Raw genomic sequence first — 20,903 nt, forward strand, 5'->3', positions numbered from 1 at the left:
TGAACTCTTTAAACTCTGATACAGCCAAGCAGATTTCTAGTTTTTTTTTTTTTTTTTTGTAAGGATTTTGCTAAAATCAAAAACCACATGACATATGAAAAGGGCATCCCTTTTTTCTCTGAGTGAAGATAATGTTTAAGTGACCCACAGCAATTAATAAGCATACAATTAGAGTGGAGTATTCATTTTGAAAACCCTAGTATACTTGCATACTGGAGTATCATGGGTGTACCCAGTGTTCTGACTAGATCATCAGAAACAAGGTTTCCTTCAAGCCTGTAATATCTGAGTGGTGGCAGCTCAGATATGGGCTGGTCATGTTTACGGCCGCTACCTTGTGTCTTGGGGAAACATAGGGTTATTGTGATATTTTGGCCAGTGTGCTAATCGATTTCCTAGGATGGATGACAGATGGCAATACCTCTGCATTGTCCTGCCTCCTTCGTCCCCGTACACCATAAGCACCTTCCCCCCGTCCATCACACAAAGAAATAGTTGTATGTTTGTTATATTACACAATTGTACAAATTTGCTAGATGAGTTTTTAAACTTTATTTTAAGTTGTACACCTAAAACAGAAAAACAAAAAAAATTTAACAAAATGGTTGTTTTGCTATGTTTTTGCAACTGCCAATACACCTTCATGTAAAACTTCTCAGTGTGTGTTATAATTTTAAAAACATTTAGGCTGATTTACTTGAAGCATTTGAGAATTGTAACCCAATAAATTGCGTGTATATTGACTTCAGTTATCTAACCATGTGAAAAGAAAACTCCTGTTTACTTATTTAATCTGCAGTTAATTGGATAATTGAAGTGAATATTACCCGTTTTTTTATGTGAAGACACAATTCCTTAAGTAAGTCAGCCCAGTTTCTATTTTTTATATTTTATTTTTATTGCCAATTAGAGGTAATAAAAATAGGATACAAAAACTGAAATATATAGTCAGATGACTTGTGTCTGGCCCAATTTAGTGTCAGCATGCTTACTCTTTCTGTTATACATTGTTTTGACTCCTAAAACAATGAAAGCCGAGTTATTATGACACACAGACTGTATGTAATCCCAGCAACAACAAATATGTAATTTTACAGCTTACCTTTCATTGGGTGAGGTTGATGCATACGTTTCCCCCTGTTCTAACTTGATTTAAAGAACACACGTTGTTTTTTGGAATAGGAATCCTAACATAATTGATCACCTCACTGACAAATAAATGAAAGAAATTGTCCTTCTGGTTTTGATATCTGTAACATTGTTTAAACTTTTTGTTGTGTGTCCCTACAGTCTCAGGTGTCAGTCTCTTCTGTATTTGAGGTTGTTTAAACTGAAGAAGGAGAGTGCATTGAAGTATTCGAAAACATTAACTGAGCACCTGAAAGTAAGTGAATATGGTTTTTAGTAGAATGTTAGTGCTGCCTTTCTGTTGCTTAGAAAATATTTTATTTCTGATGGGTATCCTTAATAAGGCATCAGGGTTTGATAGTAAAGAGGGGGTTGTTTGTCTGAAACACTAAATGTAACACAAAATCCATGCTTCACTTTGCTATGTGTGCCCTTTAAAGGTTAGGTGTACTTTAAAACAAAGTACACGTCCTTTTTTTTTTTTTTTACTTAACCTAACCAACGCTCCAGATGCAGCTGGGGAGGAGTGTTTCAATCATCACAGTTCAGGGAACATGATCACTGGTGGAAGCCCTGCTCCCCTTCAATATCCTGAATCTCATAGCAATAAGGATGACTCTGGAGCCCTGGACCCCCTCCCCTTCTGCAGGGACACCACATTAGGTTTGAGAGAAACTCTCCAGAAATCTCTGATTTCCACATCCCAGGGGTGGATACCTCAAAGGTGGATTACCTCAGCCACTACCTCCTGGACCAAGAGGAATAAGCCCTTCACCACAACTTCAACTTGATGTCAGAAATGGGTACTGCGGATGTGCGTATCTTGGCTCCCAGATTCAACAAGAAGATACCTCTGTGGTCAGGACCAAGGACCCCCTAGGACTAGCACTGGATACTTTGATATAAATCCCTGGTCTCAGTTCAAGCTGATCTATCCCTTCCCTCTATTGCAAATTCTACTTTGCCTGCTTCACTAAATAGAGCAACAGCAGAAACTAGTGATTCTCATTGCACCAAATTGGCCCAGGGGAATCTGGTACACACACATAAACATAAAAGTGAAGTCAACACCTTAAAATAAAATACTTAATCAGCAGCTTGCAAACGATGTGAATAAACAAACATAAAAAACTTGAAAAAATAGGTTGCAGCGCTAAAACATAAAATTAGTGAACATATAGTGCATATGATCAAAAATAATGAACTCAATCCATAAAACTGCAAAAAAAAGTCCATATGGATAATCAGTGTCAGTGTAAACAAGGTCAATCCTCCACCAGTGGTCCTTCACCCAAGAAAAGAAATGCGCACTCACCAGACCATGTTGCTGTCTTATTAGGACAGCTAATGCGTTTTTGTATATTATACAGCAGGTGTTGAGCCAGAAATCAAATCAGAAGACAGGATGACACCAGAGAAAATTCCTTCAAGTACTCCAACCAGCAGGAAGTTATATCAATAGATATGCAAGAGAGAAAATGCTTTCCATAGTGTAGTATTTATTAAAAGACAACTAAAAACAAGAAAAAGCCAAACGCAAAGGTCACATCTTCAGAACATCACTTACATGAAAAGCCACCAGAACCCACAATAGCACTGGTGGCTAGGACCTCTGGCATGTAATACTGCTCAGCAATATTGAATCAATATTGAAGCTCCCTCAAGAACTGTCAGAAATTTGCACATGGACTCTTAACCCCCCCCCCCCCCCCCCTGCTCACCTTTTCCCCATCTGTGTACTCCAGCACGTTTATCTGCCATTGTTTTATCCATTATCTGTTATATGAACTCTTTGACCTCTGAGCGCCTAAACCAGTCTCATTTCTTTTTGATCATATGCACTTTATGTTGACTAATTTTATGTTTTAGCGCTGCAACCTATTTTTTCACATGGTACACAGACATACTTGGACTACTAAGAGATTACCCCTGACCTCTTCCCTGGACTACTAAGAGATTACCCCTGACCTCTTCCCAACAGCCAGACTTCCTGTCTCAGTGCCCTCTATTACATCCTGGTTCTCAGTCACTGGTATTAATGGCATGGCTTTGGAAACTTGGATCTTAAAGGACAGAAATATCCACCATCATATCTTGAAATCCTTCTTTGCCTGATGTGAACACAACAGTTCAGTTCCAGAAAATTCCACTTTGCCCCACATTCTGGCCTTCCTTCAATCAGGACTTTGCATTAAGCACTCTGACAGGACAGGTTTCGATCTTGTCCTTTCTTTTTTAAAGATCTCTGACCTCTCTCCCATGTCTAAGCCATTATTCAAGGTATATCTCAAATGAAGCCCACCTTACAGCACCCTTTGCTTGCTTGAAACCTTAATCTGGTTCTCTCTGCCCTGCAGAAACTACCCTTTAAACCCATCAGGGAAATCCTTAGATCTCTCCTGCAATGTCCTTTTTGGTTGCTGTACCGTTTGTCAAACAGGTCTCTGAGATAGTGACTCTCTTTTGTAAGCAGCCATTCCCCATTTTTCACAAAGACACAACAGTCTGAAGCCAAGGCCATCTATTCTTCCCATGGTGGTATCAGTCTTCCACATCAAAGAAGATAGTCCTTCCCTCTGTGCCTTGATTAAAAGCACCCAAAGATAAATTGTTCTTCACTACCTTGGTGTAGTCAGAGCCATCAAGAGTCTGCCTCAAAGCAACAGCTTTTCTCAGGAAGACAGCCTCTCTTCCTATGCTCGGGACATCCATCTTCCAAGATCATAATTTCCAGATGAATAAGACAGCTCATTGCCAACGCTTACGCTCTAAAGGACAAAACTACTCCTTTGCTTTTACTCAAGGTTCTTGCAGTGGCACTCTGAAGTTGGGTCTGTTGACTTTGTTTTTGGGCCTGTTGGTACAGTTCTGTTTGCCTAGATATTTCCTCTCCCCCAATTCAGTGCCTGGGGACCCCAAAACCGATGGATACTTTGCCTGTGTCGTCTACTATGCGATTTAAGATGGACTTTTGACTTGCCTTTAAGTTCCATATCTTGATGTCTCGATGACACAGACGGCCCTGTCTTCTATTCCTTGGTTATCCTGCATTGCTTGCTACAAAACTCGGGAATCATGGAGTGCAGTAGGGATATAGGGGAGACACCCACAGGGCATGTACTCAAAAGATTGCCAGTGTCCAAACCCCTTGAAGGTAGTAACCTATAACCCAGGACTAATTATACTCTGCCTGTGTCCTGGTCCGTACTCGAAAATGGAATTAACAAGCAAGTCCATTTTTTTTTGTTTTACAGTGTACTTATTTTTTTTACTCATATAGTCCAGGACCCTAACATTCTCAATTCTCATTCTAACATTCTCAATTCTAGTATGTGAATCCTGTTTCGCACACATCTGCCACATTCATGGTCAGGGAATTAATTTAGGTGATTTCTGGTTCAGCCTCCTAAGTCAACTCTTTTCTCATTGGACACAATTATGATTCCAATTCTCAGTTTAGTATCAGGCTAAAAGTAGAGAGATTCCAAAGTATAGCTACTTTTTTCTGACCTCTCTGCAGTTCTGGTCTGAGCCATTGGTATACAATGATACTTCTGCTACCATTCTAAACTCATCCAGGATGAGCAGTATAAACCTAGAAATGGCCTCTGAGTAAATCTGTTTCCAGTAAACTCTGCAACTAGACAGTACACTACTAAAGAGACTTTTTGGGAAATTTTTATATTAGCAGCTAAGAACTGTCAGTCCAGCAGCTTTGCAGTAGAGATCAGCTACAGGGCTCTCTAGTTACATACTGGTGATCTATAGATAGTGAAACTGTTGCTGCTGTAGCTGGACACTGTACCTGTCTATTGCTAGAAGTTACTGGTTTGCATTGTCCTTAGCAGCTGTACTGAAAAATTACAAACTATAATTTTTCTTTAGCTAGCTCCAAAAGTTTCTGAAGAGAAGATGCTTTGCAAACGACGCAAATATCTGAAATCACTGTTTCATTGACTGCAGTTTTTAAATTTTTTTTGTCATCCATTGAGGGGCACAAAAAGTCATATACTTTTGGGTTACACTGCCGCCTGCAGGATTGGACAGTAGCAAACCTAAAAAAAAAAAAAAAATCTGTAAGCCAGCCCATACTAGTCCTTCCTACTACCCCACATGCTTCAGTTTCTTTTTTGCTAATGTTCTAGGTGGATAGATGTTTGCTTCACAACTCTGCTGGGAAACAATTTAAACCTATTTTGTTTTTTATAGCAAATTTTTTTTTCATTAAAGATTAATTGCTACAGTACTGCTAAAGCTGATATCTACAATTCCAGCTATCTAGAGTGGCCTTTGCTCAGTATAGCTTTGGAGTGCCTTGTCTGGCCCTGCTGGACTGGACATTACTGGGCTAACCTGGAAATGAACTAGGGGCACTAGGTTTTGTGTAAACACATTTCTTTTACTTTGTTTTTATCTAGAAAAAGAAGAGACTTTAATGCCATAGCAACATCGAAAACTCTCAACTCATGAGTAACAAGGAACGAATAAGGCAGTAGGAATCAAAATTATTCTCTCCAGTAGAAGAACAAAGAATACTTTTGGTGTCCAGTGGAAGATTATAAAGCTGGCAAACCATATTCATTCTTTGTAGAGGATGATAACCAGAGCAGTACTCAAAATTGTAGTGCACCTCAACTCTTGTAAAGGCTCTCGTTAAAGCTTGTAGGAACTTATGGAAAGTTATACAGTACGTACGCTATAGTCTGACTATCGTAGCCCCTTGTCTAATACTGCCCATTTAGGAAAAAGGGGAACTTGTATTGCAGGGAGAGTGGCAAAAAAAATAGGTGCCTAATCCTTGTAAAAGGTGCTCACACGTACCTTACTCTGTTGTCTATGTTCATCCTGTTGGATTGAATCTTGATTCTTTAAGGGATTTAATGGACCACTGCTTTTCTCTTTCAATATACTTCTAATCAAGGCCTCCTCAATGTTCTTCTGGGTAGTCATTGACTTAGCACCGTCTGCCTTTGCAGGGTTTGAAGATATGTACCCCCTTTCTCTCTTGATTTATGGGATCCGGTTTTTTGAACCTTATGCTTAGTCTTCCCTAATCTAGGACTGGTCTGGCCTCCCCTTACTAGGGCATATTTCTCAGTTTCCTCTGTTTGACCTTAACTCTTGAAGTGGAAAACCTCCTTATTGACCATACCTAAGTCCTTCTCTGTTATGAAATTGTTTTTCATCCTGCCGTTCTTGTGATTACAAGTCCTAACCCTCGTTTGATGCCTCAGTCTGTAGAAAGCAAGCTGGTAGTAGGAGGAGCTATCCTGGGCTGGCCTACTGTGTTTGTCCATTCCTGCTGTAGGTAGTAAAATCCAAAAGTATAGGTTTCCAAAAAAAAAGCTTTTACAGCGAGTAAAAAATAATCCTATATATAGCAACAAAGATTCTATGAGGAGTGAATAATTGGCTACTTAATTTGTGCCTTGTCTAACTTGCTGTACCACAATATGTATGTGCATGCTTTATGAACTTTTCAAATGCCCGTTTAATTTATTAAGTTAATAATCTTGTTATCCTTTTGTTTTCTGTTTACAGAACTCTTACAGTAATTCACAAGCCCCTTCACCTGGTTTGGGGAGGTAAGTTTTGAATGTTAAGACAATGATCTAGTTTACCAGTTTTGTTCTAAAGGGAGGTTGGGAATAGTATTTCCTTTTGACTGATAAAAGAAATGTGCATCATATCAGTTTCATGTAAATTTGAAAAGCGCCACAAAACGCTTTTCAAAATTATCTTTTTTTTTTTTCTATCGAGTTTCTTTGCGTTAAGTGCAACGAAGTGATGACAAAAGCTTAGCCACATGGCCAAGGATTATCTTGTTCAGCCCATAGGCGGAGTGTGAGAGAGCTAAAAAATTAGTTCATCTATGCTGCTGTATTCAGCAGTCAGTGAGACTTGTAGCTGCTGAACATCTGAACAGTGACTGACTGCATCTGATTGAATGCACTTACTATTTTGCTGAATCAGCAGGAAAACAATTAAATTTCAGCAGTTGTTGTCCAGCTTAAGAGTATATACAGCATCTCACAAAAGTGAGTACACCCCTCACATTTTTGGAAATATTTTATTATATCTTTTCATGTGACATCAATTAAGAAATTGCACTTTGCTACAATGTAAAGTAGTTAATATATAGAGCTTCTATAACAGTGTAAATTTGCTGTCCCCTCAAAATAATTCAACACACAGCCAATAATGTCTAAACCGCTGGCAACAAAAGTGAGTACACCCCTAAGTAAAAATGTCCAAATAGGGCCCAAAGTGTCAATATTTTGTGTGGCCACCATTATTTTCCAGCACTGCCTTAACCCTCTTGGGCATGGAGTTCACCAGAGCTTCACATCTTTAGAGGAGGCTTCCTTCTGTGACAACAGCCATGCCAATTTGATCCAGTGTACGGCGTATGGTTTGAGCACTGACAGGCTGACCCCCCCCCCCCCCCCCCCCCCCCACACCGCTTTTACCTCTGCAGCAATGCTGGCAGCACTAGTACATCTATTTCCCAAAGACAACCTCCGGATATGACACTAAGCACGTGCACTCAACTTCTTTGGTCGACCATGGCGAGGCCTTTTCTGAGTGGAACCTGTCCTGTTAAACCGCTGTATGGTCTTGGCCACCGTGCTGCAGCTCAGTTTCAGTGTCTTGGCAATCTTCTTATAGCCTAGGCCATCTTTATGTAGAGCAACAATTATTTTTAAATAGTTCTTTGCCATGAGGTGCCATGTTGAATTTCCAGTGACCAGTATGAGAGAGTGAAAGCGATAACACCAAATTTAACACACCTGCTCCCCATTCACACCTGAGGCCTTGTAACACTAACGAGTCACATGACACTGGGGAGGGAAAATGGCTAATTGGGCCAAATTCGCACATTTTTACTTAGGGGTGTTCTCACTTTTGTTGCCAGCGGTTTAGACATTATTGGCTGTGTGTTGATTTATTTTTAAGGGAACAGCACATTTACACTGATATACCAGCTGAACTTGTCACATGAAAAAATATAAATTCATTTCAGAAATGTGAGTGGTGTACTCACTTTTGTGAGATATTGTATCCGCTGCTCTGATTCCAGCTGTTCATAACACCAGTTAGATGCTATCTGACTGAATTTTATAATATTCCTTTTTATGATTGATTCATGTTTGCCTTATGTTTGTGCATGAGAATGTAACATTGGGATATCTTTTGTAATTTTTTTTTTTTTTTTCAGCAAGTCTGTCAGTATGCCTTCACCTGTGTCCCCAAAGCTGTCTCCTGGCAACTCCAACAGCTATACCTCCAGTGTGTCTAGTTCCTCAGGTGGTACATCATCTGTAACTATTCCACAAAGGATACATCAGATGGCAGCAAGCTACGTTCAAGTCACGTCCAACTTCCTTTATGCCACTGAGATTTGGGACCAGGCTGAACAGCTCTGTAAAGAGCAAAGTGGTAGGTTTTAATCTAAAAGGTGTTTTCTCTATCGTCCATCGACAGACGCAGCCTCATCTCCAGTCAAAATGCACCATAGCTTATTTATAACCATATAGACGCATAGTAGGGAGATTCAGGATTATGCAAATCTGGATTTCTAAGGAATATAGAAATTAGGGCTAAAGACTGATTTACCTTAATATATGTGATACATGCTTAGAAAAATAGGATTTTGTAAGATCTTACCGTAAAATCTTTTTCTCTGATGTCCATCGACAGACGCAGCCTCATCTTCATGAGCTGAGTGGGTTATGCTCCTCCCATCAGGAGTAGTCTAGGTAGGAAAATTTGAATATACATGCCCTAGGGGCTGTCCCTTCAGGCATAACCCTCACTGCCACAGCCCAGCACATCAGTTTGTTTCTGCATAGAGAAGGAGTAGGACCTAGGTTTCCTGCTGGGACTCCAGTCTCAGTTTTTTATTTCTTTTAAGAATATTTTACTTTTATTTCTCTTTCCTCGCTTGCTAGCTAGTGTTCAGGGAAGAATTTTCCTGGTGATCTGCAAGCAACGATGCTGGCTGGGGCTTTGCTCTTGATAATCTAGATCAGGGGTCTTCAAACTATGGTCCTCCAGTTGTTCAGGAACTAGAATTCCCATCATGCCTAGTCATTTCTGTGCATGTCAGAGTTTTAAAATGCCTCATAGGATGTGTAGTTCCACAACAGATGGAGGGCCGTCGTTTGAGGATCCCTGATCTAGATCCTTATGGTCCCCCCAGTCTGGCCTTCGAGCGTGAGCAGGTTCTAGTCCCAACCTAGGCCTAGCCACGACGGTGCCCCTTTTCCGGAGGGAGACGAGCCTGCGAGCATATGCCACACCGGGACGCAATGACCTGGAACGCCCTGAGTCGCAGCGTACCCCTTGGCTGGCAGCACCCCCACTTTGGGTGGGAGGCAGTCTGCCCGGAAGCAGAGCCCACCCGGTCTGTGGTATGGTGAGTAAATGTACCCCCTTTGCCCCCCTGCTGGCCTTGGGGGGATGTGGGCCCTCTCCTGGAGATAATTGGATTTGTGCCTCCCAAAAGATCTCCCTGGCCTGCCCGGTCTGTGTGTCCTTTCCTGTCCCTGCTGTGGCTGTGTGTCTGGAATGCTCTGGCACTCTGGGGTGGGGTGGTGTGACATGGTACCTTGGGCTTGCTGGTACCTTTTGTGGTTCCTGAGGCCTTCATGTGTTGGTCCCTAGCCGCATGGTTCGTTGTGGGCGCTGCCATCTTAAGTGTAGGCAATGGGATTTTTTTTATGGGGCAGCCATTTTCCCTGTAGCTTCCTATTGTTTTGTATGGGCATCCATCTTTGTGTAGCCCTGGTGCTATAATGAGCAGTGTAACCTTATTCAGGCAACATCACTTCCTGTGTAGTCTTTTACTGCTGCTGAGCCGAGATCACTTCCTGCCTTTCTCTCCATGCTGCTGAAGGATTCAGGAGGACGGTTTGTCTGAGGTGGGTACAGTACTTGGGGTCCCTGCGGGTATATCCTTACACTTTCTGCTGTCAGTTTGGTTTAAAGGGGTTCCCTGCAGACCACAGCGAATGGTGGTGGATACCGCAATTGGCGCTCTTAAAGCGACAGTTCATCGTTTTTGAAATTTGTAATATGGTGTCCCAAACTGTGCAATCACCCTCAGACCCACTCTGTGCGACTCCCGGACAGTCCAGATTGCAATCGCTGGCCGTGATTTCAGCAGCCCTGGAAAGCCTGGCGACTAAAGTTGATTTAGTCATGAAAAAGGTTAATAGCCTAAAACGGCCGCTGCTTTCTCCTTCTATGGGGGTGTCCTCTGATTCAGAGGCTGAAGAGGTCACCCCGGATGCCCCCCTACCTGTGGGGTAGTTGTCCTCGCAGTCAGATAGTGAAGAGGACTTGTCTTCAGCTGCAGTGCGGGAACACACCTTAGTGGAAGCCCTGATTATTTCAGTGCGGCATACTTTAAAATTGGCTGATGAGCCCACGCCGGCAGGGACGTGTGTGACTTTTGGCTCTCAGAAGACTCCAAAAGCTGACAGGTTTTTCCCTTGTCCTGACACCTTTCACGATATTGTGAATGACCAGTGGCGGTGCGTTAAGCACGTGTTAGTGGTGCCTAAGCGCTTTAAACGCCGGTACCCTTTTGCTGAAAAGGTCTCCAACCGTTGGACAGTGCCACCTAAAGTGGACCATCCTGTTTCCAGTTTGAACAAATCTACCCTTGTGCCTGTGGAGGATTCCCCAGTTTTTACGGATTCGATGGGACAGGTGGATGGAATCCCTTTCCCACCATCTTCATGTGCTGGCGGGTTCCATTTTGAAACCGGTTTTTGAGTCTGTGTTAGTGTCACAGACGGTGATGGAATGGATTAGGGGTTTGCGGGAGTCCTTGGAACCCGAGACTGTTTCGCTGGAACTGTTGGACCTGGTGATCCAGGCTCTGGTGTTCCTGTGTGATGTCTGTGTGAGGCTCCCCTGGTGGCCAGAGTCTCGGCCGCGGGCATGGTTTTAAGACGCATGGTTTGGTCGAAGAGCTGGTCGGCTGGCCAAGCTTCTAAGAAAGCCTTAGCTGATCTCACTTTTCTGGGAGACCCGTTTGGTGACTCATTGGATGAGTTAAGGGCCTGACTGGCGGGAAGAGTACTCTTCTTCCTCAATCCTCCAAGGATAAGACACCCCATACAAAGTAGGGTCCCTCCTTTTCTGCTCATAAACGTTTTTCTCCTGCCTCCGGGGCGCAAGAAAAAGGTAAGCCGTTCAGAACTTCTGGAGGAGCTAAGAAGCCCTGGGGCAAGCCCAAGGCCGGCCAGTCCGGTGCGTCAAATAAGTCCTTTTCAGCCGTGTCAGGAGTGGGGGAACGTCTGCGCTTCTTTCAGGAACCCTGAACTTCCTTTATTCAGGATGATTGGGTTTGCGAACTAATTTTTTTTCCGGGTACAAGATCAAATCCTGGTCCCGGCCAGGGGACAGGTTCTTTCAGTCGAATCTTCACCTGTGTGGTGGGTAGGAAAGTGCGCTGATTCAATATAGGGTGTGCTGCTACCTTAGAGTGTATGTTGTAGAATAGGTAAAGAAATCAGGTGCGCTGCCCTAGTGCATATGTGCAACATACAAAATGATGTAAACAAATAAACCAAAAATGCAATAATAATGCAAAAAAATGAAAACGTATGCAAATCGTGTAAAACAAAAAATGTCCAGAAGGTGACTAGTGATACACCAATGTGCAATAAACGTCCATATTATAAGTCCATAAATAAAGTGCAAAAAATGGTGACAAAAACTTCCAGCTTGGGGAAAGGTGAACTGTGATTGGAAGGTGCAAAGTCCCACCACCAGCTTGGCCTCTTAACAGAAGTTAAACGTTAAGGGCATATATGAATATGACCGCTCCAAAGGTCATGCAGCCAGGTAGAAAAGTTCCCAGAAATACAGAAGGCACTCTGACACACTCGTGCTCCCTAGACTCTTACCGGACAAAAGCCAAACAAGAAGCCTGGTTCTATGGTGATGAGTGGTCCTGCCGGGGGTTACTGGACTCTAGGATGGCTGATGTAGTTGCTTGTGTCCAAGAGGAACAGACCCAGTCAGAAAGCCTGACGAAAGAAGATCCTGCCAAAGGTGGCTAGACTCTGATTGGCTGCTGTAACTCCTTAGTCTGGTCGACCTCAATAATAGGGGACACAACAGAGGGGACCGCAATGGTGCATTACCAACAGTAGATTTTTATTAAAACAAGTGGTTGCACTTACAGTTGTGAAGACAATAATAGCGAGTTCCCTCACGGAGGAGCTGTATGGCGGGGTCCGCCTGCAGTGCAGACCGCTGCCTGGTCTAGATGTGATGACGCGGCGCCTCCTCTCTGACGCGTTTCTCCCGATAGGGCATCCACTTAGATAGGAGCTATCTAAGTGGATGCCCTATCGGGAGAAACGCGTCAGAGAGGAGGCGCCGCGTCATCACATCTAGACCAGGCAGCGGTCTGCACTGCAGGCGGACCCCGCCATACAGCTCCTCCGTGAGGGAACTCGCTATTATTGTCTTCACAACTGTAAGTGCAACCACTTGTTTTAATAAAAATCTACTGTTGGTAATGCACCATTGCGGTCCCCTCTGTTGTGTCCCCTATTATTGAGGTCGACCAGACTAAGGAGTTACAGCAGCCAATCAGAGTCTAGCCACCTTTGGCAGGATCTTCTTTCGTCAGGCTTTCTGACTGGGTCTGTTCCTCTTGGACACAAGCAACTACATCAGCCATCCTAGAGTCCAGTAACCCCCGGCAGGACCACTCATCACCATAGAACCAGGCTTCTTGTTTGGCTTTTGTCCGGTAAGAGTCTAGGGAGCACGAGTGTGTCAGAGTGCCTTCTGTATTTCTGGGAACTTTTCTACCTGGCTGCATGACCTTTGGAGCGGTCATATTCATATATGCCCTTAACGTTTAACTTCTGTTAAGAGGCCAAGCTGGTGGTGGGACTTTGCACCTTCCAATCACAGTTCACCTTTCCCCAAGCTGGAAGTTTTTGTCACCATTTTTTGCACTTTATTTATGGACTTATAATATGGACGTTTATTGCACATTGGTGTATCACTAGTCACCTTCTGGACATTTTTTGTTTTACACGATTTGCATACGTTTTCATTTTTTTGCATTATTATTGCATTTTTGGTTTATTTGTTTACATCATTTTGTATGTTGCACATATGCACTAGGGCAGCGCACCTGATTTCTTTACCGAATCTTCACCTGTCTCTGAAGTGTTTGAAGGATCTGCGGGAGGCTGTGCGAGATCTCCTGGCTCAAGGGGTGATTGTGCCGGTTCCTCCGCAGGAACACTCTCAAGGTTTCTATTCAAACCTGTTCACTGTGTGGATCTCAAGGCTCTGAACCACTTTGTGCAGAAGTTTTGAATGGAGTCCATTCTGTCGGTGGTGGCATCTTTGATTGAATCAGGGGGATTTTCTGGTTTCCATCGATCTCAAAGATGCATTTCTCCACGTCCCCATATTCGAGGGACATCATCGATTTCTCCACTTTTCGGTGGCAGAGGAGCATTTTCAATTTGTGGTGTTACCCTTTGGTCTTACCTCGGCTCCCAGATTTTTTACCAAGGTCCTGGCCCCCGTGCTGGCCTTATGTCGGCGAGGTTTCTCCATTGTGGGATATCTGTAGGATCTCCTGTTGCGTGCAGTCTCCCATTCAGATCTGCTGGACAACGCCATTCAGACCCTTAAAGAATTCGGGTGGACGATCAATGTCACCAAATCTCCTCTGACTCCATCCGTGGGGGTCACTTATCTGAGGCTGATCCTCAAGTCTGCTCTGGCGAGGGTCTTCCTTCCCTTGGACAAGCTTCAGAGGTTGCAAAGGGCGGTCCAGTTGCTTATCGAGGCCGATCAGTCGTCCTTCCGGGCTTGCATGAGGGCCCTGGGTCTGATGGTCTCGACCTTCGAAGCGGTCCTGTTTGCTCAGGCTCATATGAGACCGTTGCAGAAAGAGATTCTGTCAAAATGGAACAGAGATCCTTGGTCATTGGACTAGAAGATTCGGTTGAGCGATCTCACGAGGTCGGCTCTCTTGGTGGCTCCAGTCACCTGTCCTGTGTCAGGGCAAGTCCTTCCTGCCGGTGTTTTGGACGGTGGTCACCACGGACATGAGGCTGAGGTGGAGTGCTAGGGAAGCTCTGTGCCCAGGGGACTTGGCGATGGAAGAGTCTTCCTTGTCTATCAATATTCTGGAGCTGAGGGCAATCGAGCTCTGCCTGCTTCACTGGACGAGTCGGTTACGCGGCTCTCTGGTTCGGGTCCAGTCGAACTATGCCATGGCCGTGGCTTACATCAATCATCAAGGGGGCACCAGGAGTGCCCGGGCGGCCAAAGAGGTGGGCGGAACACAATGTTCCAGCTCTCTCCGCAGTCCACATGCGGCTGATGTATGCCTTCCCTCAGCTAGTTCTCCTGCCAAGGTTTCTTCGCAGGGTGGTGATGGAAGGCATGCCGGTCGTTCTGGTGGCACCAAACTGACCTCGGCGGTCTTGGTAAGCTGGTAAAAATGGTCGTGGATCCTCCATGGCGTCTTCATCTGCGGGAAGATCTACTATCTCAAGGACCGATCTTCCATCCTGCTTTACGGTCGCTGGCTTAAACGGCTTGGCTGTTGAAAGCAAGGTGTTGAGGGATAGAGGTCTCTCTGATTCGGTGATTCCTACCTTTTTTTGAAGGCCAGAAAGTCGACATTGTAGGAATATCTATCATTGTACGTGGAAATCGTACATTTCTTGGTGTGTATCGCTGCAGCTGCACCCTCACTTATTTTCTATAGCCAGGGTTTTGGCCTTTTACAAAAAGGGGTTGGGCAGCACTTGGCATTGGGTACCATCAAGGGCCAGGTTGTAGCCTTGGCTTTTTACATCCAACGTCCGTTGGCTACTCATAGTTGGATTTGCACCTTCATTCAGGGGGTGCGTCATCTGGCCCCTCCAAGGAGATCCCCGTTACCGCCGTGGGATCTTAATCTGGTTTTGTCTGTTCTTCAAAAGCCTCCTTTTGAAAATATTGGGGAGATTTCTCTGCTCTTTGTCGCAGAAGGTTGCCTTCCTAGTGGCTATCGCTTCTGCTTGCAGAGTCTGAGTTGGCGGTGCTGTCCTGCCGTTTGCCTTATTTGGTGGTCCACAGGGATAAAGTGGTCCTCCGACCTAATCTTTCTTTTCTCCCTAAGGTGGTGTAGGATTTTCATCTTAATGAGGACGTCGCGTTGCCTTCCTTATGTCTTAAGCCTAAACTTCCCTTGCACTCGCTGCATGTGGTTCGGGCTATTAGGGTTTATCTGACAGGTACTGAGTCCTTCAGGAAGTCGGACTCACTCTTTGTCCTTCCGGATGGTTCTCGCAAAGGTTTGGCTGTGTCTGCTGTGACCATTTAGAGGTAGATCAGGCAGACGGTTGTTCAGGCTTATTCAATCAAGGGTCAGGTTCCTCCTTTCCCTGTGAAGGCGCATTCTACTAGAGCGCTGAGTTCCTCTTAGGCTTTTCGCCATCAGGCCTCTGTTGCACAAGTTTGTAAGGCAGCGACTTGGTCGTCTGTGCACACCTTTACAAAATTTTACAAGGTGGATTTGTTGGCATCTTCAGGTGCCTCTTTTGGCTGCAAGGTTTTGCACGCTGCTGTTTCATAAGAGTGTGTTTTTTTGTTCTCTTAGGGGTCTTTTACCTGGGTGAGCTCCTTTTTGGTTGAGCTCTAGGTTGCCTGTCTGGCTAGGTTTAGCCTCTTGGAGTTGACGTTACTGTCTGGTTGCAGTTTTCCCACCCCTCATGCCTATACTGCTTTGGGACATCCCACTCAGCTCATGGAGATGAAACTGCGTCTGTTGATGGACGATAGAGAAAATACGATTTTTGTAAGATCTTACCGTAAAATATTTTTTTCTTATGTCAATTGACAGACGCAGCACCCGCCCCTCTGTTTGGGGTTGGTTCTTTTGTTGTCACTGCTTTAAAACTAAACTGATGTACTGGGCTGTGGCAGTGGGGGTTATGCCTGGAGGGACAGCTCCTAGGGCATGTACATTCAAATTTTCCTGCCTAGACTACACCTAATAGGAGGAGCATAACCCACTCTGCTCATGAAGATGAGGCTGCGTCTGTCGATGGACATCAGAGAAAAAGAAATAGAAATAAGAAAAATCTTATTTTTGTAAGCATGTATTACAAATATTAAGGTAAATCAGTCTATAGCCCTAATTTCTATATTCCTTCGAAATCCAGATTTGCATAATCCTGGATAATCTCCCTACTATGTGTCTATATAGTTAATAATAAGCTGTGGTGTATTTTGACTTACTAAAAATGGTCATGTCTTAATATGAGTTCCCATAATGCATTACTTCAGTAGGTCATGTGCTTGCAGCAATGAAAGGAAAGTGCAGTAAACTGTGCAAAGAACAGAAAGCCAAGCGAACCAAATGGTACCTATAATGTCAAATCAGAATTCACTCTGACTGACTGAAGACAGAGCAGTACAAGATTTTTTTTTTTTTTTGGAAGCCAAAAAGCACAAAATGAGAAATGTACTTTATACTGCATTTACAAATCTATTTATTTTTTCTTCCAGAGTTTTTTACGGAATTGGACAAAGTATCGGGCCCCTTGGTCTTTAATGCAAGTACTATGACAGAACTGGTACGCTACACCCGTCAAGGCCTGCATTGGTTGCGTTTAGACGCCAAGTTAAAACATTAAGGACCTGAGGAAATGGGACCCCAAACTTTTTTTTTTCTTGCTGCCTCTAATTTTTTTTTTTGAACACTGTGTCCTGTTAAGAAGGAAGACTGCCATAATATATCAATTGGCTGGCACTGAGGACAAATTGCTCTGCACATCTTGGTTTCAGCCATATCCATGACAACACTTTGCTGATCATCTTACTCAAGCTTCACTTTTTATTTAAACTTAAAGAAACGTATTTAATTTTTTTTTTTTTTTTTAAAGTAGCATTATGAATGTTTTTTCCCATCATTCTACGGTGGAATTCAAATTCCTGATATCATGCACGATAGATTTGTAAAACTATTTATTTTATTAAGCTTATTACAGATGTATAGTGTACCAAAGGGGGCTTTGTTTTCCACCCCTTGTCTATTACAATCTGCCCTTAAGTAGTGCAGGAAGTGTCACACACAAGTTGTGACCTGCAGTTGGTAGTATAAATAAGAGCCCACACATTTACAAGTTCTCTTTACTACAGCATTAGGCAGGTATGAACAGTGTACATGTGTGAACGTTAACTCTCAGATGTTGACCAGAGTTAAATGGCTTTTAGATATCTTTTATCAAGATTGGCCCTCCAAGTACTTTATTTGAGACAACGTATGCATTTCGGATTTATTTTTATTCCTCCTTTTGTGGTTTGTGGGCTTTGTTACTTTGTACTGTCTTTTTGTGTTAGAGAAGTGTTATACACAGTGCTTTTATTGTAGTGGTAGGTACTTTCCATTTATAACCAACAAGAACCGTTAAAAGCAAATGCATTTTTATCATACGAGTAGGAACCAGGAAGGCATGTGCATATGATGTAAAAGATCAATGAGAGTAAATTTTAGAATTACAGATATTTAAGAGAATCTAAATGTATTTCCTACTGGATAAAGAAAAAGTGTTCAGAGTAGGCTGCAACCACATGAGAATACACTATTTTACAATCATTAGAGAACATAGCTTGTATGAAATGCAATCTTCAGATTGGTTAAACAGGGTATAATGACTTATACGAGCACCAGTGCATGTGATGGACTAAATTCAGATCTGCTGATGGATTCAGTCCACCATATCGATTTCCCAGTATTGATTGATGATGTACAGATTATGGTGATGAAACTCACATATAGTGTAGCTGGCGTTCAGCTGAAAGATAGATATTGTTGGGGGTTGGGAGACATCTCTGAAATGTGGTGCAAAGGAATGTCAAACTATTGCCCATAGCGGACAGTTACATTCTACCTGTTTTTCTTGTGCAATGTAGGCAAAATGTATTGTTTGGTATGTATTATAGCAGCATCAACCTAGTTTTTGAAAATGTCATTCTCAAAGCAAGACTTTTTTGTATTTTGCCCATGCATTGGAATTAGAAGGGTTTATTCATGCATCGGATGTATATAGGCATTCAAATTAATACTGAATTTCTGTTCCCTGGAAGGGTTGCACAGTGGGGCAAATGTCAGACATTTAAAGCCAAGTATTATCTGCGCTTAATATTTTTAAGATTATTATGAGGAATCATGTATGTCAGTATCTAGGAACACTTTGTACACAGAGGGAGGGTCTTTAATTGTCTGAGCCATCTCCCAATTGTACATATTGCTTGCCCAGCATTTTATGAATTTTAAGGAATGTTTTTTTTTTTTGGGTTAATATTTTAGATTCTGCTTGTGTTCCCTAAACTAATTAATATCTTTGCCAGGGACGCAGAAGTTAAAGGCTTTGAGCTACATGGAAGTTTGTTTTTTGGATAGCTTGGTCGTGATGGCCACCATTTCATTGCCTTGTTTCAAATAGATGCCAAAATCCACTTTAGCAATAATCATGGCACTTACATTATTGTGCAGGAAACTTTGGGATGCATTGGCACTAAGATTTTATAGTCATTATAGGAGTGGTGAAAAGACTTCTTTCAATGGAACCTTCTAAATGTATCCTATAGTCTTCTATGTACATTTGTACACTAGATGTTTACCAAATCAGGAAAAATTTGCATTCACGGTCTGTTAAGTGTTGGTTTTGCAGAGTTAAAAGTAGCTGTACGCATGTAAACCTGACTAACGTGCCTAAACTTGCTTTAAAGGCGAAAAAGTGATCTAGGAAGAATAAAGTTGTTTATACTTTACAGCTAACTTCTCCTATGTTTAGAAAAGTTTGATGCAGGAGTGCTAATACACAAATGAACCAGCAGTGTTTTGCACCCTATACAGATCGCTTTAATTCTGGCCATAGTCACAGTAGTTTTTTGGCAACTTTAGCCCCTGTAAAAATGGCCACACAGTTCATGGAAACCAGCTTCCATCAGTTCCTATTAAATGGTTAATGGTAAGGTACCTTGATCTGTTCTGTCGTTTTTGTAATTGAAAGGTGTGTAAAGTTGCCACAAAAGTACTTGGTATATGATCAGCATATGGAAATTTGTACAATCAGAATCTGCTATGGAGCTCTGCCTTACCAAAAGTAAACCATCAAAAAAAGGAAACAAGGAAAAATACAGTTATATTTTATTGTTTCTTTATTCTCATCACTTTATTATGGGCATTCCTTTATCCGATAAAATTTGTCAGCTGTGTTTGGCTTTTAGAGACCTTAAAGTTTTTAAATTTTAATCCTAACAAAGTATAAACTTGCCATTTTATGACCCGAAACGGTGTTAAAGGTGCAGAATTAGTTGGCACTAATGTATTGATGTACACGCCGGTTATGTCTGTTTTTGGTTCCCAACAGAGGTTTGGGAATAGAAAATATAATTACCAGTGTGAAGCCCTGTGATTTACAGATTTATTTGTATTATGCAGTGTGTGGTTTGTATTGGGAATGCTGCTTTTTAAGACTCTTTTCTTCCGCAGTACCTTGTGAAGGTGCATTCTGGGTAGAAGGGAAGCAATTGCGCTCTCTTCAGCTTTGTGCCACTGTTTTTTTTCTGGTGTGCCTTACCTCTCTTTTTTTAGAACTACTTTTAGGACTGTTAACAAGGGAAACCAAGTATTATTGTTTTCTCAGTACCGGAGAAAAATGGTTAAGAAAGTATTCCATTAAACTGCAGATTTATTGAGGTTTCAATGGCAAATTCTAGGGAGTGCAAGTCCCAAAAAAATAGAGTCTGTGACATATTTGATAGTGTTATAAATTGATATATATGGCTCCCAGCAGAATTTGACTACACTTGAAGCTTTTTGTGGGTCTTTAAAAGCACTGGAAATAGCTTTCAGGGTGTGCTTTAGAGAATTGTAACCTAGGCTCACAAGATGTTCTTTGCTCTCCTTCCTAAGGCCCCTTTCACACAGGTGGACCGTTCAGATCCACCTGTCAGTTTTTCAGGTGGATCTGAACGGATGCCCCATGCATCCCTATGGGGCAGCGGATGTCAGCATAGACATGTCCGCTGACATCCGATCTGATCCTGTCTGTCAAATCCGGACAGATGGAAACCCTAGTTTCCATCTGTCTGGCAGATAGGATCAGATGAGAACAGACAGGCGGTCCTTTCTCATCGAATTCCCCCATAGAGGAGAGCGGGGATCTGATACCTCCGTCTCTGCACACAGAGCGGAGACGGAGTTGTTGTCTGCCTGCTCAGCGGGGGACCGGCAGATCGATCCCCCGCTGAGCAGAAAACGGAACGGACAGGATCGGACATGTGTGAAAGGGGCCTAAGTGTTTCACATGCTCGTCAAATTCCTATTTGTCATTCTGCTTTTAAGGGATGTCTAGGGACTTCATGGTTACATTTTCCTGCAGCTATTGGTGTTCTTTTTATTACGCAGACTTTTATTTCAGATGTTTTACCAGACCTTTGCTGTTGAATATTCACACATTCTAGACCACATAATGGGGAAAATATATACTGCTTGCATTTTTTCTTTCTTTCTCTAAAAAGCAAGCATAAACGCTTACATCAGGTCTAATTGATGTAGATTTTCTTGCTATGTATTATCACAAAAAGGGAAGATCTGTTTACTATAAATAAGAAAATTGGTTTAGCTGGCTACACATTATACAGTTTTTTTGTGGTTCAATTTTCTTTAGATTTACCTTCAACTATGTAGTGCAAGGACCTGCCTGATTGCAAAC

General features: G+C 42.7%; 1 protein-coding gene across 3 annotated transcripts in view; it reads left to right on the forward strand.

The window, feature by feature from the left end:
• The window catches only part of AFF4 (ALF transcription elongation factor 4), a 216,451-nt gene extending 198,321 nt beyond the window's left edge, over positions 1 to 18,130 (forward strand). For all 3 annotated transcript variants that reach the window (XM_082254480.1, XM_082254481.1, XM_082254482.1), the window contains 4 exons: positions 1,291 to 1,384; positions 6,670 to 6,713; positions 8,348 to 8,568; positions 16,687 to 18,130. In XM_082254480.1, the coding sequence (XP_082110606.1) occupies positions 1,291 to 1,384; positions 6,670 to 6,713; positions 8,348 to 8,568; positions 16,687 to 16,814 (487 nt within the window). In that variant the 3' untranslated portion in view covers positions 16,815 to 18,130. The remainder of the gene's footprint in view (positions 1 to 1,290; positions 1,385 to 6,669; positions 6,714 to 8,347; positions 8,569 to 16,686) is intronic.
• The last annotated feature ends 2,773 nt before the right edge of the window (positions 18,131 to 20,903 follow it).

The sequence above is a fragment of the Pelophylax lessonae genome (genome assembly GCF_965119305.1).
Source record: "Pelophylax lessonae genome assembly, chromosome: 4".
Taxonomy (NCBI): Eukaryota; Metazoa; Chordata; class Amphibia; order Anura; family Ranidae; genus Pelophylax; species Pelophylax lessonae.